Source organism: Mus caroli, unplaced genomic scaffold (assembly GCF_978045245.1).
Source record: "Mus caroli unplaced genomic scaffold, Mus_caroli_1 scaffold_10, whole genome shotgun sequence".
NCBI classification, from domain to species: domain Eukaryota; kingdom Metazoa; phylum Chordata; class Mammalia; order Rodentia; family Muridae; genus Mus; species Mus caroli.
Window position 1 is genome coordinate 115,229,387 of NW_028227265.1, and position 25,861 is coordinate 115,255,247.

Below are 25,861 nucleotides of genomic sequence, written 5' to 3' on the forward strand. Positions count from 1 at the left end.
GCTGGCCTTTAGCCAACTGGTTATCCCTGGGACTTTCTGGCACAGGAGTCCTGAGGTGGGCTGCCTTTGCCTGGACATTGGAAATCAGGGGACAGTGTATGTCTCCAGGAAACTGGGCAGAGCATTGGATGTTCCTGGTGCAGCAGGCCTGCTTAATTTGGGTTAAATGGTAGACAAAGAATGGCACTCAGGGGAGAACAGCTTGCAGCTCAGCTCTGGGTTTTACTCTTTTTAGGGGAGGGGTTGAGACACGGTCTCGCTAAATATAGCTCTTTTTGTCCAGGGAGTCACAGTTTCTCCATCTGCTTTTGCCTCCTAAGTGTTGAGATTCAAATTGTGTGCCACCAGACTCAATCTATAATTCTTTCCAGAACCATTAGCCTAGAGTTAAAAAGAATCACAAGAAGTTATTTTTGAAACAGTTGTTTATTCTGGTCAGGTTTGTGCTCTCTATCAGTCTGAGAGAGTTCATTTAGGATCATCACAAATGTGTGTGTGTGTATTTATTTTTAGGCATTAATGTTTGATAAATTATTGTCATCTTCAATTTGAAATATACAGGGAATGAATAGTTTTATGCAAAGTAATTCGCTAAAAGTGAATATTTACTCTTGAATAGTCTCTAGATTGGTCTCATAGAAATTGATACTAATAATGAGTCTGATCGTTTTCATATGTAATGTTTTTCTATAGTTGTAATAAAACATATTTTGTTTTTCTTTTCAGAAGTATTATATTTTAAAGAGGAACAGCCTTTGTCCTGGTAAGGTTTAACAATTTATTAATGGTAGGTAAAATTCAAAGATAAGAAGCAAATTCTTGTTGGGAGTACTTTGAGACCTGTGTCTTACAAGTTCCACAATATTATGAATATATCTTTTAGCTTGGAAACTTGCTCAGTGTAGTTCATAGGAACATGAACACTATATTCACCCACCATTTGCAAGAATCAACTCTGGAGTTTGGAAAAAGAGCCTGCTGGGATTAGCTATGCACATGGATGTTCATCTAAGATTCATTGGCTTTTCAAAGCCTTACTGAATTCAATTTGTGAACTAAGACCCACACTAGTAGCTATCATTTCAGGCATTTCTCTTGTCTGAGAGTTTACATACTTCGGGATGCTTCTCAGTTGTCAGTCATCACTACAGGATGCCAACAAATTTCTTTCCTCTTCTGACAGAGCTTTACATGTACAGGACATTTTTGTCAGGGGTAGCATCTTTCATAGCTGTTGGAAGACACCCATGTCTTCCAGAATGCTCCATCCATCCATCAATGATCAGTTCACATGATCTGTTTTCCACAGTAATGAATCCTTTGACTCTCAGTAGATTATCTGAATGACAGTGTAACTAATAGTTATCTTTCTACAAAGGGGGCTTTTGTCTTCTGCATCAGTTGGACATGACCATAGAGGTAAAGGCCCATCCATTCCAGTCCAGGATGCTAGGTTAGACACTAGCTTGATAGAAAACTAAAAGTTGTATTTCAAGCTAATTCTGTGCTCATTAGGATTCATTACTTCCACAAGAGAGGACAACTATATTGTCCTCTTTATTTGTGCTATGTATCAACAAAACATTTTCTAAACATTATTAAATAGCTTACTGGATCCGAAGGTAATGTTGAAAGTGAAGATTCAAAAATGTCCAGTACTTAAAGCTCTTCAGAGACTCCTTAAAAAATACACATGTTGACTTCTATTGGAATTCTAAACAGTTCCAGAGTAAAACTGCAAGTGTCAACTAAATTTTATTGTTCCTTGCTCTTGTTACTATCTTATTATGTTTCTAGAAATGCTTGTTTGGCATAGAAACAAGCAGACTGTGATATCAGGATTCAGTCGTGCATGAGATAAGAAGGGGCAGCTTGAACATTATGAAAGCTGTGGTGGGTTGTTTAGAGTTCCTGAAATCTATTTGATGGTCCACAAAACATCCTCTTGTGTGGTAACATCATAGTCAATGAAATATGCACAAAGTATCATGAGAGAAGTACTTTGCTGTTCCAGGGGCAAAGACTGACATTGAGTCAATAGATTAAAAAAAAAAAAAAAAAAAAAACTGTCTGTAAGCTGTCGTAACAAAGGCTGAAGAGGTGCTAGTGAGTGTGCGTGTGTGCATGTATGCTTGTCTGTATCTGTGTGTGGTTTTGTTGGGCTATATTTTGTGGGCTAAATTCTTCCCTTTCTTCCACATGAAGTGAAGTTGTAAGGAAAGTGTCCCCAAATGTAATGAACTGGTTGAAGAACAAGTTAATAGTTTTTATTGATTTGTAATGTAGCATAAATTGGGAAATCGAACAACAAAGAATTCAAAGTCTTTGATTACTGTTTTATATGAAATTAAAATAACACTCTTAAAATAAACCACAGTGAGCCAAGACCACCAGGACAGCTTAAATCCATCTTGAAAAACCCTGTCCAGAATAATACAGGTAAGTTTAAGAGTAAGTACTCTATTGATTCTATCCCAATCATAAATAGAATCTTGTTCCTGCTAGAATAGAAACTAAGGAAAACAAATATGCCAATGGTAGTTATATTCTGTCTTAATTTTTAGGATTCAGAATTGTTTAAGGAATTGTTTCTAAGAAATTTCAAATTGTATCACCTGAAATATGTTTATTTATTTAAAATGAACTACTGATGTATGTAGTGTCTTTTTATAAGTAAAAAGATTTTTCACCTATTCCACAATGTAGATCCTCTCTAGTTACATAACAACAAAGAGTTGACTTTGGTATGAATTGGATTTTTACTTAACTTTTATCATTGATATATATATTACTGACTACATATTGTTGTATGTGTATCGGTGTCCATAAAATGTGGTCATGTTAAGCAAACAAAAATAGAGTATTCAATTACTTTTACTGTGTTTTGAGGACTTAATGTCATTAGGGCACTCTGGATTTTTTTTCTGTCATAGAATTTCTGAATTTCAACTTATTTGAGAATTCATACATTATCTTCTGGTTATTTTTATTTGTCTTCCATTTAATGTGAATATCCTGATACAATAAATAACTGGCTCAATTAGGAACTTTTAAAAGACTGAATGGTGCGTGAGTTTTGTAGGTAGTGCTGTGGAATGAAAACTGCCATTCTCGGTATTCTATGCAACAGCCTCCATATGGGCTACTCTGACAGCACCTTTTCCCTGTAGTTCTATTAGTTACCAAATTGATAGTGATACTTGGTTTACATGCTAAAGACATAATTTGCAGAAAAAAAAAACTGCCACAGTAGAAGGAAGATTGAGAAAATCCTATCATCCTATAGTGCATGGCATGGAAGGGCCCATTGGTTCAGTCTGAATATGACTCTTACAGTGGGGGAAATACCACACAGTTTATGCTTTCAGCAACTGTCACCACAGCATCTCTCACACCTACTTTGCCTTAGGAAAACACCAGCCAGAGAATAGTGTAGAGGAATCTAAATGGCTGTCTTCACATAAGCATGGGATGAAATACTATTAGTGTAATGTGGGTGAGTTTCTTTTAAGTTATTTCAGCATTAGAGTTTTCTTGTGGTGATGAGGATTGACAGAGGCCCCATACATGTGTAGCATAAGGTCCACCAGAGATCCACCTTCTCAGCCCATTTCTTGGTGGGACAAAGGCTGTGCTCTGGCCATGGGCAATGCCCAGCAGGGTACAGTGGAGTTTTACATATTGCAAAGGAAGTAAACAAGAATTGTTCATTTGTTAGATTGTTTGCTGAGCAGACTTTTTCCATACAGTGAAACCTGAGTCACTCAATGGTTTATATGCAGAAATAAATAAAAAAAATGCTTCATATGAGGCATTACTTCCTTGGAATTGCTGCTTTATGCTTCCATGCTTCTCTCCCTGGAGTAATACTTCAGTTTGTATAGCTACTAAGGGGGTCTTTCTAGCAGCTCTTGCCATGGGAGGCAATGGAAGTTGATGCTGAGCTTCTTTGCATTGCACATGAGCTAGGGACCAGTGCTAGCACTGAGGGCCTTTAGCATCTTCCTCAGAAGATCTAGAGTAGAGTAACACACTGATCTCTCTAGAGCTTTGTCACACTTGCAGCTGGAAATCCTTTGGGAAGGGTTTTGGGTCTCCTGTATTTGGCTATGTTGCATAGTCACAGACTGAGCTTCCCTGTGCTAGGAATGGATAATTCCCCCTCAGTGAAAGAGGTTCAAGTCAATACTTGGAGAAGTCCCTTTCACTTCTGTCCAAGATGAGTACGCTCACTTAGAGTTGTGCCAGCATCCCTAGGGCAGACACAGAAAGCAGCAATGGCAACACAATTCACTGTGAGATAACACTTCAGGCTAAGATGACACTTTTTGAGTCTGATAGGGCTCAGGATTGTAGGTATTTTGCACAATTTATTATAAATAGTAACTTTTGATAAAATTTTCTCTTCGTATTTTAAAAATATAAGAATGTGGAAAGGAAGAGTTCTAATACATTTATTCTTACAAATCAATATTCATTTTAAAGGCTTTTCATAAATGGTGTCAAAGCATATAGGGTCACAAAAATGCTAGCCTCGGCACTGGCTACCATTGTTTAATGACAAATTTTGCCTCCCTCTTTTGTAGTTAGTGAGAAAGTTACAAGAAGAACATCACTGTGGTAAGAATGTGGTGTGCATTTTATAATATATTAATCTGTAGAAAATATAACATTCAGAACCTGACACTGTCTTTCCCTCTATGTGATACTATTTCAGCTCTTTACTTTTCTATAATCACAAGCTGAATAATTATTTATAGAGCAAACCACGTTGAAATTACTGATGATATCTCTCATGCAGCATGAAATGCTGAAAAGGATCCATAGCTAGGTCGAAGATCCAATGGATAAAGTGCTTGCTATGCATGTGTGAGAATGAGAGTTTGGATGCCCAGAATCCACATGAGGTCTGATGGTCTCATGAGCTGCTGTATGCTGGGGCCCTTATGGTGAGACTGGAGGTGGTGACAGAGAATCCCCTAAAGTTTACTGGGTAGTTAGCCTGGGGTTTTCATCCATGAACAAGAGATCCAGCCACAAATCTAAGGTTGAAAGAAGGTTGCATATTTGCATTCTATCAGCTCCCTGACAAACCTACCATTGTTGTTTCTAGGTGTTCAAAAGCTGAAGATGTCAGGCATACTTCCCGTATCAAGGTAAAATGCTTCTCTGTGAAATCAAGTTTCTTATGAATTGTCTTAATTCAGCAGTAGTCTAACTATCCCAGTTTTATATGGAAATGTGATTCAGAGAGAACCATACTGTAGATGTGGAACTTTCTATCAATTGCAAGTGAGCAATAAGTCCTTATGGGTAGTAGTGGCCCGATATGAGAATGGACTCAAAAGACATAGGGAGTGAAGACTGAGTGCAGTTCTCACATAATACAAGATGTTTGATGTTTGACAAAGTAATGTTTGCAGAAATGAATACACATTAGACAGATTTTAAAATGTGACTGTGATAATAGACCAGAATACCATTTTGTAAGTCCAGATATTTCAATGATCCTGGAATCTCCAAAGTGCCTTTACCCTCAGCAGAATGCCCATAAGTTTTATCTACCCTTGGGCACTCCTATTTCAGGATCATATATGAGAGCCTCTCTTTGGTTTCTCTCTTTCATCTGTGTTTAGACTGAGAAGAACTTGTGGATATTTAGCAATTATGTTCATCAAATTTGTCTTATGAAGAGATTAGAGCATTTTCTATTTGATTCTTATAAGGATATGCTGAAAGTTCTTCATCTAGTTAAACAATAACTGCCCTTCCCCAGTTAGCCAGCATTTCTAGAAGCAGAGAGTCAATTGCTATATACTTCCGTATAAGATCTTCTTTTTCTATTTTTGAAATATACATGCATATTCTTTGTGCCATATTCAAACACTTACAATGTTGTAGTGTTTTATTTAGATACTTCCATATTCAGTATGAGGCTACTTTATCACTATGAGATGCTGGAGTTTAGGAAACTTGTTTCTGTATAACCTGTAGCCCTAGACTGAGGTGCTGTGTGAATGATAAGTGACATTTTAATGATTTTTGAATGTGACTCAGTGGTTCAATGTGTTTCTATAAAGCAGTTCCACAGATACTATGGTAAGGACAGCAGTGGCAATTTAACTGGCATTTATTTCCAAATGGGAAAATGTGCATTTTATACCCCCCCAGCAATGGAGGAGAAAGACTGTCAAAAGAGGTTTCATCAATATTAATGATCATCTTATATAAAATGTAGAAAAATTGGCACATAATGAATTAAGCTTAGTCTCAACCGGAAGAACAATGTCCCGTTTCCCATTTCATGATTTTCTCTTAATCTAGTCTAGCCTAAATATTTTTACATCTTGATGATATCCTATCAATTTGGAAATAGATAAGCATATTAGAAGATATTTCATGTTTAATTTAATTTCATGGCTTTTTTCATGTGTCAATACCCTGTGATTACTAAGAAGTAAAGTTGATTTGAAAGCATGCACCCAAAAACAAAAGAGTTAATTTCAGAACCAAACAAAAAGTTAACTCTCTACCTTTGCATTGCCGGAAGAATCTAGCAAAACCTTACTTGGATCACAGAAGAGAATGCAAAAGGGTTTTGTGGGTTTTTGGAGTTCTGAAGTTTATGTGTGCTCTCAGGGAGAGCCAATACCTAACACTTGTGAAGAAAAAACATCCCTAATGGTAATTCCCCCTCATTTGATAAGTAACATATTTGCTTGTTATGAAGGAAAATGTTGAATGTGTGTGTCTGTGCCTTGAGTACTGCAAGTAGTGTCAGAGAAGAGAAACCTAGCCTGGAATATTCCCCTCATCTCCTTCATATCCTCACTCCTTGCCAGGCCCTGTATTAGGTAGTGCTTCCCTACCTCCCTAATGCTGTGACCCTTTCTTTAATAGAGTTCCTCATGTTGTGGTGACTCCCAACGATAAAATTGTTTTTGTTGCTACTCCATAACTGTAGGTTTGATAATGTTATCAGTTGTAATGTCCTATCAGTGTTTTCAGACGGTCTTAGGAAACTTGTGTGAGCCTGTTCTATGCACCTCCTCCAATTGGTCATGGTAGATAGGTTGAGAACCACTGTATTAAAATGTTAAGTGTTAGGAAATTAGACTATGGAAACAACAAGAAAGAAACAAAAACAATGAGCATGTTTGTAACACAGTCAGGAGAATTCATAAAATGACAGAAAGTAAATAATCCAGGCTCCTGGAAGTAGGTACAGTCAACATGAAAGCAACCAACATATTTGTGTTTCTCTTCTTAGATCGACTGACTTTAAGTGTGTGAATGCTTTGCATGTGTATTCTGTCTGTGTCCCATGTGTGTGTGCTTCCCACAGACATCAGAAGAGGTTATTTCATCCCTTGGACTTGGTGTTCCAGAATTTTGTCAGCAAACGTTTATGTATTACAAATCAAACCCAGGTACTAGGCAAGAGCAATACTTGTTAAAAATTCATCAGCCCCCTTTTCCAGCTCCTAGAGTGAATATGTTTGATATGAAAATGATTAAAAGTATCATAAGGGAAAATAAGTATTCAGTCTTAGGATATTTGTTAACTTCCTGGACCCAGGCCTCAGCCTTCACATTTTACCTATTGAAGTCCAAAGGACTAATAGGCAGGGTGTGCACAATAGGAGGCTCGGTATGCTGGGCATACCTTTAATTTATGAACTCATAAAGCAGGCAAGATGGTCTCTGTCAGGTCAAGGACACCCTCTTCGTAATTGATATGGGAAGTAGGGGAAGGCAAGGTGAATTGTGGCTATCAAATGATGACTAATAGGAGTCAGTCTTCTCCTTCCACTATTTCAGTCTCAGGTATCAAGTTCAAGCTGTTTGTCATGCTGACAAGTACCTTTATCTACTTAGTCATCTCGCTGACCGTGATTTACACATTGACTGAATTTATATAAAAAGTGTGTGTGTGTGTGTGTGTGTGTGTGTGTGTGTGAGCATGAGTGCGTGCATGTGTGTGTGTGTGTGTGTGTTAATAACATTACATACCTGTTGCCCAGTGCATGGGAGGTTCAGACAGAGAGAGATGTGTTCTCCAGGTTTGAATACTCAGCCACACTTTGGGAGAGGGTTTAACCTTCAGGAATATAGCCTAAGTAGCACAAGGTTGTCAGTGGTAGGTTTTCATGGTTATGACTACTTGTGGTACCAGTTCTGTGTTATTTGTTTCCTGGTCTACCACCATGTGAGAAGCAATAGAATACTACCACAAACTGGGACACACTGTTGCCTTGATGGAAGTAACTGACTGACTTTCCCATCAGACATTTTGTCACAGCAACTACAGAAGCAAGTAAAATAATAATAATAATAATAATAATAATAATAATAGCCCTCTTTTCTGTTTTAATCCCCATTGAGAAGTTACAAAGCAAACACAAGGGTCTGTTTGCAGATCTTACTCACACCACTTACTCTACTACCTACTGTTAACAACTAGCTAATTATCTTAATGTAAACCCTCTAAATTCACTATTAAGAAAGGGGCAGATTAGATGTAATTATTACACCCAGTGAAATCATTAGAAACTGTAAACTTAATATTGTCAGAAAAAAAACTCAAATGTCCCTTCTTTTTAGCCTAGTTCAATTTAGTTTCCAGATTAATATTAGCTACAATATGTGATGAACCTGAGTAAATTTTGTTCTAGAAAGAACTAAGCAAGAAGGTAGAACTCAGGTAATTTTCAAACACAGAAATTCACTTGGCAATCATCTTCTAGTTCAGTGAAAAGCCGTTAGAGTTTTCAAAACTAACATTCCTACTACAAACACCTTTCCCCTGAATAGAGTTTTTATGATGATACAGAACGTGCATAACAATGGTGAAGGATATGGTAACCAGAGATTAGTTACTGTTGGCATGACATGAAGCAACCTCTTCTATAGACCAATTATTAGAATACAATCCACAATATCATTCAAGCAGTGATATATGCCAGGCACAACTTAGCCAAAGGTAGTTTCCATTCTTCAAAGAAATAAATTATGTGATTGAAATAAAAATAGATGCTATTTTCTGATACTAAACTTGCATGAAATCAAACTAACACAAGACTTCCCAGAAGCCTATGTGGCAATTGCAGTGTAGTAAGTATAAAATTAAAAAAAAAAAATGGATCTGAGGTAGATAATAATAGTTCTCTATTGCATGCTAAGAGAATACTCAATGTAAGTCTTTATGAATAGGTACAGCCAGACAGGGATGACAATGACACAGGCATGTTTCAAAGATGCTAACTAGCTTGGGGCAAAGGAAAAGTTCTCATGTCAATGAGAAATTCATACTTTTCTCCATTTCATTCTCATTCTAAACGGGTAACAACCAGTCTCTCTCTCTCTCTCTCTCTCTCTCTCTCTCTCTCTCTCTCTCTCTCTCTGTCTGTCTCTCAATTTCTCTCACCTTTATTTTAAAACTAGAATATAAATGCATAATATATATATGTCTTAGTTAGGGTTTTACTGCTGTGAACAGACACCATGACCAAGGCAACTCTTATAAAAATCAACATTTAATTGGGGGCTGGCTTACAGGTTCAGAGGTTCAGTCCATTATCATCAAGGTGGGAGCATGGCAGTATCCAGGCAGGCATGGCACAGGAGGAACTGAGAGTTCTGTCTTCATCCAAAGGCTGCTAGTGGAAGACTGACTTCCAGGCAACTAGGGTGAGGATCTTATACCCACACCCACAGTGACACACCCATTCCAACCAGGTCACACCTATTCCAACAAGGCCACACCTTAAGATGGTACCACTCCCTGGTCCAAGGATATACAAACCATCACATTCCACTCCCTGGTCCCCATAGACTTGTTCAAAAACATGAGTCTATGGGGGCCACACTTAAACATAGCATAATGCAAAATGCATTTAGTCCAACATTCAAAGTCCTCATAGTCTATAGCAGTCACAACAATGTTAAAAGTCCAAAGTTCAAGGTCTCTTCTGAGATTCATCCAACTTAATTAACTGTAATTTCCAAAGCAAGGCAGGAAACCAGCTGGGCAAATTCCAAACTCTGCATCTCCATGGCTGATGTCAAAACAATCTTCAGATCTCCACTCCTTTTTCATCTTTGTTGACTGCAACAAACTGCTTTCTCCTGGGCTGGTTCCACTCCCTGTTAGCAGCTTTCCTCAGCATGTGTCCCATGGCTCTGGCATCTTTAACATCTTTGAGTCTCCAAGGCAATTTCAATGTTACAGCTTCTTGTTTCAGTGTCTGGGATTCCACTTGATCTTTTGGACTCCTCTTAAGGGCTGGCATCACTTTTCCAGCTCTGCCCTCTGTAGCACTCTAAGCTCAGGTTGATCCACTCCACTACGGCTGCAGTTCTTGGTGATCACTCCATGGTACTGACATCTCTAATACACTGGGGTATTCTACTCCAACTAGGCTTCACCAATAGCCTCTCATAGGCTCTCTTCAGGGTGCCAAGCCTCAAATCCTTTGCATGACCCCTTCAGTCCTGGGCCATCAACTACAGCTGAGGCTTCATCTTCTCCAGTGGCCTTCCCTGGCCTCTCACAGTGCTAAGCCTCAGCTTCTCTCCATTATCCCTTCATTCCTTCACAAGCAGTACCACCTGAGTGACTCTTACACATTACCAAGTCCAGCCGCAGCATGAGGTGCAACCTTGGTTATCTCTGGAACACAGCTTCTTTGTGCTCCCAGAAAACACTTTCCAGAAGATTTAACCTCAGCGATGCTGGTCTCTTGTTAATCACCACTAATTCCTTAGCTCCAGCTAACCAGCATCATTTTTCCCAGTAGTTCCTTCCATTCTTAACTCTAGAGCCAGAGCCACATGGCTGAAGCTGCCAAGTTCTGCTGCTTACAGGAACTAGAACATGATCCCCTTGTACTAATACATTATTCTAAATCCTTCACTGCCTAAGCTTGGCTATCCCGGTTCTTGCTCTGTAGATTGACCTTGAATGCAGAGATCAGCATGCTTGTCTTATGGGATTAAAGGTGTGTACCACCATGCCTGGATCTAATTAAGCTGGGTAGGATCTTGCCCCAAGGTCCCACTCCCTTAATCTGTTATCTCCTAGAACACAGGAATTTGTTCCATTTCACTTCCTGGTACCCCTTTAATACTCAAACCATATATTTTATATTTTTCCTTTCTAAGCTTGCTATGCTTGTTCAAACTTCTCTTCATAAGACTTAACCAGAGAACAAAGTCTCTGCTGGGCTTTTTTGAAACTTCCTTTTTCACTGCAATTAATGCAATTAATCCAAGTCTCTTCACCTTAGCCTCAGGCAAACTTTTCAGACAAGGGCAAAAAGTAGACACATTCTTCACCAAAATACCACAAAACCAGTCTTTATGCCACATTCTGAAATTCTTCTCCTTTGAAATCTCTTGGGCCAGGTCAACACAGTTTAAATCACTCCCAGCAACAAAGTCTTTCATATTCCTATTAGGATGACCCATTAAGCCCCATTTAAAGCATTCCACTGCTTTCCAAATCCAAAGTCTCAAAATCCACATTCTTTCAAATAAAAGCATGGTCAGGCCTATCACTGCAATACCCCACTCCCAGTACCAACTTCTGTCTTAGTTAGGGTTTTACTGCTGTGAACAGACACCATGACCAAGGCAACTCTTATAAAAATCAACATTTAATTGGGGGCTGGCTTACAGGTTCAGAGGTTCAGTCCATTATCATCAAGGTGGGAGCATGGCAGTATCCAGGCAGGCATGGCACAGGAGGAACTGAGAGTTCTGTCTTCATCCAAAGGCTGCTAGTGGAAGACTGACTTCCAGGCAACTAGGGTGAGGATCTTATACCCACACCCACAGTGACACACCCATTCCAACCAGGTCACACCTATTCCAACAAGGCCACACCTTAAGATGGTACCACTCCCTGGTCCAAGGATATACAAACCATCACAATATACATGTATATATACATATTTACATATACATATATATGTATAAATACATACACACATACATGGACTCATGCATGTATATATACATAAAATATACCAACCAGATGGCTCAATGGGTTCGTGAACTTGCCTTGGAAGCCTAATAAGCTGAATTTCATCCTGAAAAAAGAAAAAAGTCTGTAATCTCTGCACCCCTAAATCCAGATTGCAGGCTAAGAGAGTAGAACAGTCCTGAAACTCACAAGCTAGACAGATTAGACCATACGGAGCAGCAGAAATGGTCAGAGCCTCTTTCTAACTCTGTGGAAGTAGAGAGCCAGCTCCTGAAATTTCCCTCCAGTCTACACACACACACACACACAAACACACACAAACACACACATACAGAAACACACAAGAGAGAGAGAAACAGAGAGACAGAGAGAGAGAGAGAGGGAGGGGAGAAATACACAGGCAAGCATAACACAGGCAGAGTAATAAAACACATGTATACAAACCCCTAAGATAAAAATTATTTTGAATCATGAATTTAAGTATTCTGGTAAATAAATGCTGTTAATATACACCTGTTGTGTGACTAACAATTCAGGGAATCTCTTCAGGGTCCTCTCATTTATCTTCAGTGTTATCTTCATGGAAATGGCAGATGTCCTGGAAATTTAATTTTGAATCATATGGTCCTTTCATTCTTCTTTAATAACTGGCTCAAGCATATTTACACAATGAGGAAGGGGCTAATGAGTCCAGTAGCTCATGGTGTATGAAAACGTGCCTATGCCTGAAAATTCCACATGCTTTGCTGTATTCAAAGTCCATGATGATTCTTGGTGAATCCAGTGAACTAAATTCTAACATTTGAACAGTTTGAAGACACATAGATTGCATGCTTGCTCATCCTTTTCCTTTGATCAACAGTGCTTCTTAACTTATTTTGTTGAATCTTCTCTGTGTTATATTGTTTGATGATGCAGAGTATGTGACTTTTTCATGTAAGTATCATGAAACCTGGTACTGAAGGGCAAAAGTAGGTTGATAAGCTATGAATTTCATGGAGGTGTAAAGAGCAACAAATGTATGGATACCTTATTTGCCATGACGCATCAAATCCACTCTCAACACTCACATTTCCTAAATATATCTGGCTGAATCAGTGAGTGCTCTGGATAGCCTATCTAAGCTAGCATTATGGAATTTGATCACTTGTTTTGTGACCAAATCCACTGGGCAAAACCCCTGCACAGCTTGGAATGAATCCCTCAGACGTTTGAAGTCACTCCTACTGTACCTAGATGATGGTTATGTTAGTTACTTTCCATGGCTGTAAAAAAGGACCATGAGAAAGACAACTTCCAGAAGAAAGGGTGTGCTTGAAGTTGGGCTCATGGTTCCATTTGGATGCACACATCACCATCATGGTTCAGGCAGCAGGCATGGTACTGAAGCACCAGCAGAATGATCACACCTTGACCCACACAGGAAAGAGAGAACTTTGTGGAAATGGCACCTGTGTACTGTAATCTTTTTTTTTTTTTTTGGTTTATCGAGACAGGGTTTCTCTGTGTAGCCCTGGCTGTCCTGGAACTCACTTTGTAGACCAGGCTGGCCTCGAACTCAGAAATCCACCTGCCTCTGCCTCCCGAGTGCTGGGATTAAAGGCGTGCGCCACCACGCCCAGCTGTACTGTAATCTTAAAGCCCATCCCAGTGACACATATCCTACAAAAAGGGCACAACTCCTAATCCTTTCCAAAATAGGTCAGCCATCTGGAGAGCAAGCAGTATATGAGGCTATGAGCCTCTGACATTCAAGCCACCACAGAGGTGCTGGATCAGGTCATTATATTCATCCTCTCTGTGTAACAACAGTCATGGTGATGCAGGATATTTGATCATGCTGTGCTTGTGATTGATTGTGTTGTTTACTCAATAAACTCTTGTCAAGTTATTGTGTGATCAGCCTTTGCACCAAAGTTTAATCCCTCTAGCTAGAATACAGACACTTCCTTAGTAAACACCCTTAATCCTAAACAATCAAGGTAACGTTAGGTTGTAGAAGGAAGCACCTTGTTTGAAAGTGATGTCTAGTTGCATGGCAGAGAAGTTGATGAATCAGAGAAAGATTTGATTAAATAGGATATGTTCAACTCTCTCAAGAAGAAAGAGGAAAGGGAAGCTACTTGAGAGGTAGTGCAGAGAGAAACAGAGAGAGGAGGCATTTTTACCCAGAGAGTTTTAGAGAAATATATTGAAGAGAGAACCAGAGAGACACAGGTGAAGGCAGAATGAACTGAGAATATGAAGGAGTCAGAAGATTAGAAAAAAATTGCGAGTTAGTTTGAGGTCAAGCAGAACAAAAAACATCAGAGGCCAAGAGAGAATCCAGACTGAATCAGTTAACATGGGGAGCAGCTTTGAGCTAGAACACCTGAGTTGAACCAGTCAGCCAGAGATGAAAAAGAACCAGAAATAACGGTATGCTTATTCAGCAGTAGGTATGAGAGGCAGAAAATATTCTAGGCCTATGCTAAGTTTCACACAGGCTAGAAGCTTCCAGGACTAGGCCTAGGTTATCACTCGGATGGAGGTAGTAAGCATCAAAGATTACAATTACACCTAGTGCATAAAAGTTACTTGAACATAGAGTTAGTAGGTGAGATTTTGGAAGGCATATATAGAATCCATACGTGGAACTCAGCAATTCCCCTCTGCTGTAGGTAGTGACATACTTTATTCATGCATTTCACAATTCAGTTTTACTGTTCTGATATCCCAGGTATCTAATGGACAACTGTGGAAGATCATTCACTGGGGAAGGTTAGTGTAGTGCAGAAGAGAGAGGTTCATTTTGTTCTCAAAGCACCTCACTGCCCTATTCACTTCATCTGGCTGGAATTCAAAATTCAGGTCATAAAGACAGGAGAGGACACATTTTGTCCTTTCTTTTTATATCTTTCCAATTTGCAGATAATGATGATGTGAGGTAGCAAAGAGCAGAAGAAAGGAAAGCATAACCCTAAGCAGGTCCCCATTTAAGATTTCTAGATACTCTGGGCCTTTGAGTCATCATGCAGAAAGGAAGCAGAGGTTGCTGAATATCAGAGAGTGTCCTTAGTGATGAAGTTGGTCTGAATACAGAAACATTTTGGGGACTATAAATTGAGATTCTGACATTAGCAGACAGGTGATAAAATGAATAAAATCAGTGAAACTTTAAATCAAAAGTAACATTGCCAATTTTCCTTATAGGTGCGAGGAAAGAAACCACCTATCTTCCTTCAAATTCCTCGGAAGCATAGAATTCCTGTGCCTGAGGTTGCAGCAGTCATTGACCCAACTCAATCCACCTGTGCTGCTGACAGCAGGGCTCCTGCTGAGGCTGAGCCAAATTCTTCCACCTGTGCTGCTGTCAATGGGGCTCCTGCTGAAGTGGAGCCAACTACTTTGCAGAGTACTCCTGAAAGTGGGGACCCTGCAGCCATTGACCCAACTCATTCCACCTGTGCTGCTGGCAGCAGGGCTCCTGCTGAGGCTGAGCCAAATTCTTCCACCTGTGCTGCTGTCAATGGGGCTCCTGCTGAAGTGGAGCCAACTACTTCGCAGAGTACTCCTGAAAGTGGGGACCCTGCAGCCATTGACCCAACTCATTCCACCTGTGCTGCTGACAGCAGGGCTCCTGCTGAGGCTGAGCCAAATTCTTCCACCTGTGCTGCTGTCAATGGGGCTCCTGCTGAAGTGGAGCCAACTACTTCCCAGAGTACTCCTGAAAGTGGGGACCCTGCAGCCATAGACCCAACTCATTCCACCTGTGCTGCTGACAGCAGGGCTCCTGCTGAGGCTGAGCCAAATTCTTCCACCTGTGCTGCTGTCAATGGGGCTCCTGCTGAAGTGGAGCCAACTACTTCGCAGAGTACTCCTGAAAGTGGGGACCCTGCAGCCATTGACCCAACTCATTCCACCTGTGCTGCTGACAGCAGGGCTCCTGCTGAGGCTGAGCCAAATTCTTCCACCTGTGCTGCTGTCAATGGGGCTCCTGCTGAAGTGGAGCCAACTACTTTGCAGAGTACTCCTGAAAGTGGGGACCCTGCAGCCATTGACCCAAATCATTCCACCTGTGCTGCTGACAGCAGGGCTCCTGCTGAGGCTGAGCCAAATTCTTCCACCTGTGCTGCTGTCAATGGGGCTCCTGCTGAAGTGGAGCCAACTACTTCGCAGAGTACTCCTGAAAGTGGGGATCCTGATGATGTTTTGAAGAATCCTTCCCCAAGTCCTGCTGACTGTTCTGAATCTGATGAAAAATATGACTCAGAAACAGGTAGTGACATTGGGTTGGATTTCATAACTGATTCAGATTTGTACATGGAGCATGCATGGGACACACCCCATTGTGACCCAGAGCCTCCTCCTGGTACCTGCACTTGTTGTTCCCTAGATTCCATTGAAAGAAATGACCTGAATGTTCTGACACTGCTTCCAGCATAAGACAAGTATGCTATTCTTTCTTCAGGTGCGGAACCCATTCCTGTTCCTGAAGATATAGCCCCTGCTCAGGGTGCTGAGGTTTTTTATGATGCATTAGAGTCAGCTGATCATACTGGCCATAGCTTGTCCACTCTCCAGCGTCCTGGTTTTTTTTGGGCACCAGATATGCCACTGCTGCCCGTAATGCCCTTGATGCGGTTTCGTACATTCTTGTTATCAATGATGATGTGGATGAGAAATAGAATTCAGCAAGTGTGGTATGAAGAAAATGGCCAAGGACCTCCCTCCAACAGAAACGATAAACCAGGTAAGGTAGACCACAGTAGTTGCTTAAAATAGATGAACTTTTATTTTAGATAGAAAAGTAGATCTCTTTGGTACTAATAGTCATGATTAATACATTTCATGCTATTTAAGCATTACCTAGAACCAGAAAAAATTGTTTCCTTTTCCCAACTTAATGAAAATACTTCGCATAGTGTAACAAAACCAGTTTAGACCAACACAACTGACCATGGTACTTGGTTGTCTGCCATCCTGGAATGAGGAAAATTTTTTTCAATCCGATTGAAAACCTTGTGTTTTTTGAATGGCTAAGCAGAGAAATCTTCCTGTTAAACATTAGGGTCTATTTATCTCTGCTCTTCTGAACTCTGACTTGTGAGGATAGTATCAGCCTGGAAACAAACATTCCAAAGGAAGCAACAGCTGAGAATAAAATTAACAAAACAAGCCTCCACCTTCTCACTGTTTCTCATTACAGTGATCCTGATGATAATGACACTGATGCTGCTGCTGTTGCTCCTGACAATGCCACCAATGATGTGCCTGATGATACTATTGATAATTCTTGCTTTTCTTCTAGATGCCGCTGGAGCTGAACACTCCAACACACACTGACATATTCAGACAAAGGCTGTGAGGAAAAGGTTTATTTTATATATATATATATATATATGTAAATATATAATTTTATGTATTAATAAAATATTTTCTCTGATAGAAGACTGAAGTCAAAAATTATTGTTTTATTGGAGTCTCAGTTGTGCCATGTGATGTTTACTAGAAAAATATTTTTTTATTTTTTTTATTTTTTACTTGTTTACTTCCCATCCGGCTCACTGCTCCCTCCCAGTCAGTCTCTTCCACAATCCTTGTCCCTTCTTACCCTCCCCTAGTCCTCTTGAGTGGGTGGGGGCTGCCTGGTCATCTCCAACACTGGAACATGAAATCTCTGTGAGGCTAGGGGTTTCCACTCCCACTGAGTCCAGTCAGGGCCGTCCAGCTAGAACAGCATATCCCGCATTCAGGCGACAACCTTTGAAATAGCCCCTGCTCCAGGTTTTTTTTTTGGGGGGGGGGGCACATAAAGACCAAGCTGCACATCTGCTACCTATGTGCATGTAGACTTAGAGCTAGAACCTGTATTATCTTTAGTTGATGGTTCAGTATCTGAGAACCCAAAGGGTCTATGTTAGTTTGTGGGTTAAAGGGTGGCCTACATCTGGCTCAGGGCTTGGGCCACTGGGTGAGGTGGGATGCAAGCAAGCAGTTTTGACTGTGTGTAACCCATGCTGATGCCAGGAGAGCGTCAGGTTGTGGAAAGCACTAGGACCCTTCTCCAAGGGTCGGGGAGCACAGCCTGAGCTTCCTGCAGACCTGCCAGAGATGGCTCTGAGTTCCTGGCCTGCAGAGAGTTGAGGACAACAGGTTCTCAGGCTCTTGGACATTCCAGATGCCACCGGATGCCTCAGAAGAGCTGAGACTGGAGTGGGGGCCTGAGGGCTGGATCTAGCCCAGGGCTGAAGGGAAAAGGGGGAGGAGGTGAGCTCCAGCTGGGTCTCCCTCTGGGAAGTGAGTCTTTGGCTTGCCTGGCAGGCAGCATGGCTTGGTGGAAACTGTGGCTGGGAGCACAGAGAGGCCTTCTGTGGGAGCTTAGACTTGGCTCTTTAGAGGAAGACCTGCTGTGTTGTTCACCATGGAGGATTCCGATGAGAAGAAGCACTCCATTTTTTTATTAGATATTTTATTTATTTACATTTCAAATGCTTTCCCCTTTCCTAGTTTCCTCCCTGAAAATTCCTTATCATCCCCTCCCCCTGCTCCCCAACCCATTCACTGCCACTTCCTGGCTCTGGCTATACTATACCTATACTGGGTCATAGAATCTTCCCAAGACCAAGGGACTGTCCTCCCATTGATGAATGACTAGGCCATCCTCTGCTACATATGCAGCTAGAGACACAAGTCCCACCATGTGTTTTCTTTGATTGGTGGTTTAGTCCCAAGGAGCTCTGGGGGTGCTGGTTAGTTTATGTTGTTCCTCCTGTAGAGCTACAGACCCCTTTAGCTCCTTGGGTACTTTCTCTAGCTCCTTCATTGGTGGCCCTGTGTTCCATCCAATGAGTGACTGTGAGCATCCACTTCTGTATTTGTCAGTCACTGGCAGAGCCTCCCAGGAGACACCTATATTAGGCTCCTGTCAGCAAAATCTTGGCAACTGCAATAGTGTCTTGGTTTGGTGGTTGTTCATGAGGTGGATCCCTACGCGGGCCAGTCTCTGAATGGTGCTTCCTTCAGTCTCTGCTCTGAACTTTGTCTCTGTAACTCCTTCCATGGGTAATTTGTTCCCCCAGCTAAGAAGGATCGAAGTATCTACACTTTGGTCTTCCTTCTTCTTGAGCTTCATGTGTTTTGCAAATTGTATTTTGGGTATTCTGACTTTCTGGGATAATATCCACTTATACAAATTGAAAAGGAAGAGGTCAAAATATCACTATCTGCAGATGATATGATAGTATATATAAGTGACCCCAAAAATTCCACCAGAGAACTCCTAAACTTGATAAACAGCTTCAGTGAAGTAGCTGGATATAAAATTAGACAAGTCAATGGCCTTTCTCTACACAAAGGATAAACAGGCTGAGAAAGAAATTAGGGAAACAACACCCTTCTCAATAGTCACAAATAATATAAAATACCTTGGCGTGACTCTATCTAAGTAAGTGAAAGATCTGTATGATAAGAACTGTCTCTGTATGATAAGAACAAGTCTCTGAAGAAAAAATTAAAGAAGATCTCAGAAGATGGAAAGATCTCCCATGCTCATGGATAGGCAGGATCTGTTGGGAGCTATGTCTTGATCTCCGATTGTCTTGATCTCTATTGTCTTGATCTCCGACTTGGGCCTTGCCCCCCAAGAAGAAAAGGGGGTCAAAAGCAGGCCACCAACGCACTGTTCTAAGAACAACCACAGAATGTTCGAGCCCTAAATCAGCGCCAGATGTCCTGACCACAAGATGATACCACCCTGATACCACCAAGTTCCTGCTTCCCTGTGTAGTTGCCAAAAGAAAAATTTCCTCTGTCCCATCCCTCCTGCTGAGAATTACTTCCTCTTTTGCTTGTGCATTTCCACTGCCCCATCCCTCCTGCTGAGAAGTACTTCCTCCTTTGCTTGTGCATTTCCGCTGCCCCAGTCCTCCTGCTGAGAAGTATTTCCCCTTTTGCTTGTGCATTTAAGCCTTGAGCCTTGCTGAATACAGAGACACCTTGATGCTACTCAGACTGCTTCCGTGTCGTTCTTGCACTTGGTGTCTGTCTCTCCCTCCCCCCATTTGGTTCTTAGGAGAAGGTCCCCTTGAGACCCTCGAATAACTGGACCTGCTGGACAGATCAAGTGGCGCCCAAGCAAGGAACCTTGTCCAAAGGTGAGGTTGTGACATCATCATCCAAATGATACATTGGGTTTCAGAGTGCCTGCAAATGTACTGTCATCTTCAGAGAAAGAAATTTAAACTCTTTGGTCTAGGACTCAAGGACAGAATCCATAATTTCATGACTTCCTATCAAGACTGTTCTCATCTTGTACAAGTTCCTGCCCAAACAAATCACCTACATTTTTCTGGAACCTCCTGCTCATTTGTGTCTGTCTGTCAATGCAGCATTGGGTCTACCTCTCTACCCTTTGTTGCTGTTGTTACATTTATTCTCTCCTACACAGAATGCTACAAATACTTTTGTAAAAGCTGGACATTGGAAGGTTTCATTGGAAGCTTCACATCCTGCTGCTGTGGCAAGGAGCTGATCTTGACATCTGCTCTAAGTCTAGCCTCTCCGCCTCCCCAAGCTATTCTTGCTCTAGGACTGCACTGAACTGTAGGAGCAGACTTCATCTGGAGACTCGTATTAAACTAGAAACTTCAGGGGGCCAGCAGGATGGCTCAGTTGGTCAAGGCGCTCTGCTGCTGAGTTTGATGACCTGAGTTTGATTCTTGGAACTCACATGGCTGAGAGAGAGAGAGAGAACTGACTGCTGCAAATTGTCCTCTGACCTCCATGTGCTTTAGCATGTGTTTGTATGCGCATGGTCACGCACACATACTCGCACATGCCCGATAGAGAGTGAGAGTGGGAGAATAAATGGGAAAAATACACATGTAGAAAGAAGTGAGACTTACCTTTACTTACTTACAGACTTACCTTTTCAACAGTCTCTGTAGGATGGTTTCTGGGCAGAGAGGAGCAGAGCTGCCCTCAGATCTATCTCCCTTCTGTCCATCTCAGGGAGTTGGGAAGGGTTCTCCTGAGGAGGCAGCACACCCCCAGGCTCTGCTTTCTCCACTTAGCCTAGGCCAGTGCTCCTCAACCTTCCTAATGCTAGGACTCTTTAATACAGTTCTTCACCTGGTGGCGACCCTTCCCTGCCAACATTAAAATTATTTTTGTTGCTACTACCTAATTGTAATTGTCCCACTGTTTCGAGTCAAAATGTAAATATCTGATATGCAGGATGGTCTTAGGCAACTCCTTGTTGCCTGATATATGATGGCAGTGGGGTTGGGGGAGAAGGACATAGGGGGTGCGACCCACAGGTTGGGAACCACTGCTCTAAGACCTTCCCAGAAGTCTTCACTTCTAAGACAAACTTGGATCCAGACATTACTTGATTCCAAGACTCGGAGGCCCCCTGAGCTCTGTTTTATCTCTCTTTGGGTCCGACAAGACACAGTTAAAAACAGTTTTCCTTATGTGCCCCAGCCTTCTCTCAGCTCTCAACGTCAGCCTGTGTTGTCCTTGCAGCAGCTAGATGGGAATGGTGGGAGTTTGCAAGTGAGTAAGGGGAGGATGTTTGGGAGCCACACCCCGGAGAAGCAATTAGCAGCTACCAGGGGTGGGGAGAGGCAGAGGCTTAGCTGTGACTCAGCAGAGCATCAAGCAAGAGCCTAGCCAGCCTCATAGATCTGAGCCTGAGTTTAAGGCAGGCCTTCACACTTCTTCACTGCTCCATCACTGCCACAGGCTCCTTCAGAAGGAGGTGCAACTCAAACTTCAGGAAGTTTTCTGTAGCTGATAGCTTAACACTGTCTCCTGGCAGCCAGCTAGTCACGGAGAGAGGGGGAGAGGAGGGATTCTGGTCCCAAAGTTGGGGCACACGTCCACTGGGGGATTCGGTCCCAAAATCCTGATGGGGGAAAAAGAATTGTGCCACTGAACAGATGAGAGGAGGGGAGAGTGTAGGCGTGGGGTGTCGGGTCCATCACTCTATCTAGGGAATCGGACAGAGGTATCCCCAGGAACACATTTCTCACCTGTGCAGTGGGAGGTCAATGCTAAACTGGTTCCTTCTGGCTGCACCACCAGGACTCAGAGTGGAACGGCCACAGCCCAGCCTGCCCTGGCTCGGCCCCCAGAGCCTCCTCTGGAGTTGTTTATTCTGGGTATGAACCATAATATCACCTTCATCAGACAGTGCCCATTGACACCAATGCTGAGTGCTGGCATCATGCTGACAAACAGGACCATTAAGGTTATAGTAGCAAGACAGAGGAGAAATTCAGACCCATCACTAAACAAAATAGTTTTAGCTGTGAACAAATTCCATGGCAGGGAGTGACCAGAAGGCACCTGGGGGGTGGGGGTGGCGGTCATAGCCTTTATAAGGAAGTGACAGGTTTAAACTGTGTTGTTAGTATGCTTTTATTCCTCTGGTAAACACCATGACCCAAGTCAACAGGGGTGGGGGTAGGTATTTCATTTTACAGCTTACATGAAAGATCATCATGAAAGAAAACCAGGTCAGGGACTAAAGGCAGGAACTTGGAGGCAGGAACTGAAGCATCAACCATGGAAGAACACTATTTCTTGGCTTGCTCCCCATGGCTTGCTTAGCTACCTTTCTGATACACCACCTGCCCGGTGATTGCCCCACCCACAGTGAGTTGGGCCCTCCCACACTTTCTTTCTGATGAAAGAAAGAAAGAAAGAAAGAAAGAAAGAAAGAAAGAAAGAAAGAGAAAGAAAGAAAGAGAGAGAGAGGGAGAGAGAGAGAGAGAGAGAGAAAGATGGGAAGGGAAGGGAAGGGAAGGGAAGGGAAGGGAAGGGAAGGGAAGGGAAGGGAAGGGAAGGGAAGGGGAGGGGAGGGGAGGGGAGGGGAGGGGAGGGGAGGGGAGGGGAGGGGAGGGGAGGGGAGGGGAGGGGAGGGGAGGGGAGGGGAGGGGAGGGGAGGGGAGGGGAGGGGAGGGGAGGGGAGGGGAGGGGAGGGGAGGGGAGGGGAGGGGAGGGGAGGGGAGGGGAGGGGAGGGGAGGGGAGGGGAGGGGAGGGGAGAGGAGAGGAGAGGAGAGAAGAGAAGAGAGGGGAGAAGAGAAGAGAAGAGAAGAGAAGAGAAGAGAAGAGAAGAGAAGAGAAGAGAAGAGAAGAGAAGAGAAGAGAAGAGAAGAGAAGAGAAAAAAAAAAGAAAATTCAACCAACACAAGCTGGGGTCTCCAACCTGTGCAAATCTCAGGTCCTAAGTCAGTAGAGAGGTGGTATAAGGCACCCCTGTGTACATGGCCAAAAGTGGATCGCAGGGTCTCCTGTGGTTCTCCAGAGCAGCCCGGCCATTGGCATTAGTGATCAACTCTCCTCAGGCCCTCAGATCAGAGTTTCCGAAATCTTTATGTGAAAGCTTGCTGAGGGTTTAGATCCCTAAGCAAAGAGCAGTGCATTCTGTCACTTGTCGTCTCAGTCTGGAGCCTCTCTTGGGGCCAGGATTTTGAGTTCAGCCTGAACATCAGAGCAAAATCCCATCTCAGAAAGTACCAGGCATGCTGCTCTCTGCAGGATGTGCAGCCCCATAGAGGTGAGACCTTGGGATCTGAAGTTTTGCAGACACTTCAAGAGACATGGGTATCACGCTACACACATGGTGAGGATCATAGCTTAGTTGCCTGAGTAAGGCCCCCTCTATCCCTCCTCCAACATCCAAGACACAACTCTATAAATCAGGAAACACTTTCCCTGAACCCTGCTGGTCTGCCTGCTTTCAGTCTCAGCCCCCTGCCCCCTCACTGCCTGCTAAGCTGTGTAGAATGTTGCTTTGAAATAAGCAGCTGCTGAGAATGCCAAAGCACTCAGAGTTTATGAATACACAGGACATCTTCCTGGAGAGGAAGATTAAGCATCACTCCTGGGCCCAGCAAGATGCTTTGGAGGGAAGTGGATGCTGGGGTCCAATAGGCATATATCCTCCCATAAAAGAGGAAGATCAGTCCCTGTCAGGGACAGAAGTGGAGCAGGCAGGCTGTGTGTGACCTTGTGGGGATCCTGTGTCACACATGCTGATGTAATAACACCCCTAATGATGCATCCCTGAGACCACTCGCTGTCTGCTGTGGGATCTGAGGAGGAGGATGGGGTGAGGAGAGCCTCTCCCTCCCTCCCATGCTGCTTTGTCCTTTCTCTTCTTCATGATAGAATTCAGTCTATTCTGGCTGAGTTGGACAGTATTGATTCTAATAGATTATCCAGTATTGGTAGTCATAAATTGGACAGTGTGGCTCCAGTATTCTCAATTGGGAGTCCCATTTAGTGGATATTAGTTCAACCCACACACCTATGGTCACTTGATCTTCGACAAGGGAGTTAAAAACATCCAGTGGAAGAAAGACAGCATTTTCAACAAATGGTGCTGGCACAACTGGTTGTTAACATGTAGAAGAATGCGAATCGATCCATTCCTATCTCCTTGTACTAAGGTCAAGTCTAAGTGGATCAAGGAACTTCACATAAAACCAGAGACACTGAAACTTATAGAGGAGAAAGTGGGGAAAAGCCTTGAAGATATGGGCACAGGGGAAAAATTCCTGAATAGAACAGTAATGGCTTGTGCTGTAAGATCGAGAATTGACAAGTGGGACCTCATGAAACTACAAAGCTTCTGCAAGGCTAAAGACACCATCAATAAGACAAAAAAAAACACCAACAGATTGGGAAAGGATCTTCACCTATCCTAAATCAGATAAGGGACTAATATCCAATATATATAAAGAACTCAAGAAGGTGGACTCCAGAAAGTCAAATAACCCCATTAAAAAATGGGTCTCAGAACTGAACAAAGAATTCTCACCTGAGGAATACCGAATGGCAGAGAAACACCTGAAAAAATGTTCAACATCCTTAATCATCAGGGAAATGCAAATCAAAACAACCCTGAGATTCCACCTCACACCAGTCAGAATGGCTAAGATCAAAAATTCAGGTGACAGCAGATGCTGGCGAGGATGTGGAGAAAGAGGAACACTCCTCCATTGTTGGTGGGATTGCAAGCTTGTACAACCACTCTGGAAATCAGTCTGGTGGTTCCTCAGAAAATTGGACATAGTACTACCGGAGGATCCAGCAATACCTCTCCTGGGCATATATCCAGAAGATGTCCCAACCGGTAAAAAGGACACATGCTCCACTATGTTCATAGCAGCCCTATTTATAATAGCCAGAAGCTGGAAAGAACCCAGATGTCCCTCAACAGAGGAATGGATACAGAAATTATGGTACATTTACACAATGGAGTACTACTCAGCTATTAAAAAGAATGAATTTATGAAATTCCTAGCCAAATGGATGGACCTGGAGGGCATCATCTTGAGTGAAGTAACACAATCACAAAAGAACTCACACAATATGTATTCATTGATAAGTGGATATTAGCCCAAAACTTAGGATACCCAAGATATAAGATACAATTTGATAAACGCATGAAACTCAAGAAGAATGAAGACCAAAGTGTGGACACTGTGCACCTTCTTAGAATTGGGAACAAAACCAGGGAAGGAGTTACAGAGACAAAGTTCGTAGCTGTGATGAAAGGATGGACCATTTAGAGACTGCTGTATCCAGGGATCCGTCCCATAATCAGCTTCTAAACGCTGACACCATTGCATACACTAGCAAGATTTTGCTGAAAGGACCCAAATATAGCTGTCTCTTGTGAGACGATGCCGGGGCCTAGCAAACACAGGAGTGGATGTTCACAGTCAGCTATTGGATGTATCACAGGGCTCCCAATGGAGAAGCTAGAGAAAGTACCCAAGGAGCTAAAGGGATCTGCAACCCTATTGTTGGAACAACATGATGTACTAACCAGAACCCCGGAGCTCTTGTCTCTAGCTGCATATATGTATCGAAAGATG

General features: G+C 42.4%; 2 protein-coding genes across 7 annotated transcripts in view; both read left to right on the plus strand.

Moving 5' to 3' along the window:
* Positions 1-25,861, plus strand: part of LOC147002524 (cadherin-11-like) — a 271,038-nt gene that overhangs the window by 46,698 nt on the left and 198,479 nt on the right. The gene's annotated exons all lie outside the window — the stretch shown is intronic.
* LOC147002525 (uncharacterized) overlaps positions 1-25,861 on the plus strand; it is a 239,771-nt gene that overhangs the window by 15,356 nt on the left and 198,554 nt on the right. The window contains exons 7-13 of one of the 3 annotated variants that reach the window (XM_085844152.1): positions 727-763; positions 2,378-2,439; positions 4,587-4,620; positions 5,114-5,156; positions 15,179-16,244; positions 16,437-16,718; positions 17,277-17,334. In XM_085844152.1, the coding sequence (XP_085700278.1) occupies positions 727-763; positions 2,378-2,439; positions 4,587-4,620; positions 5,114-5,156; positions 15,179-16,244; positions 16,437-16,718; positions 17,277-17,311 (1,559 nt within the window). In that variant the 3' untranslated portion in view covers positions 17,312-17,334. Of the gene's footprint in view, positions 1-726; positions 764-2,377; positions 2,440-4,586; positions 4,621-5,113; positions 5,193-15,178; positions 16,245-16,436; positions 16,719-17,276; positions 17,335-25,861 lie in introns of those variants that run through there. The other 2 variants (XM_085844153.1, XM_085844154.1) reach the window with 2 other exon arrangements.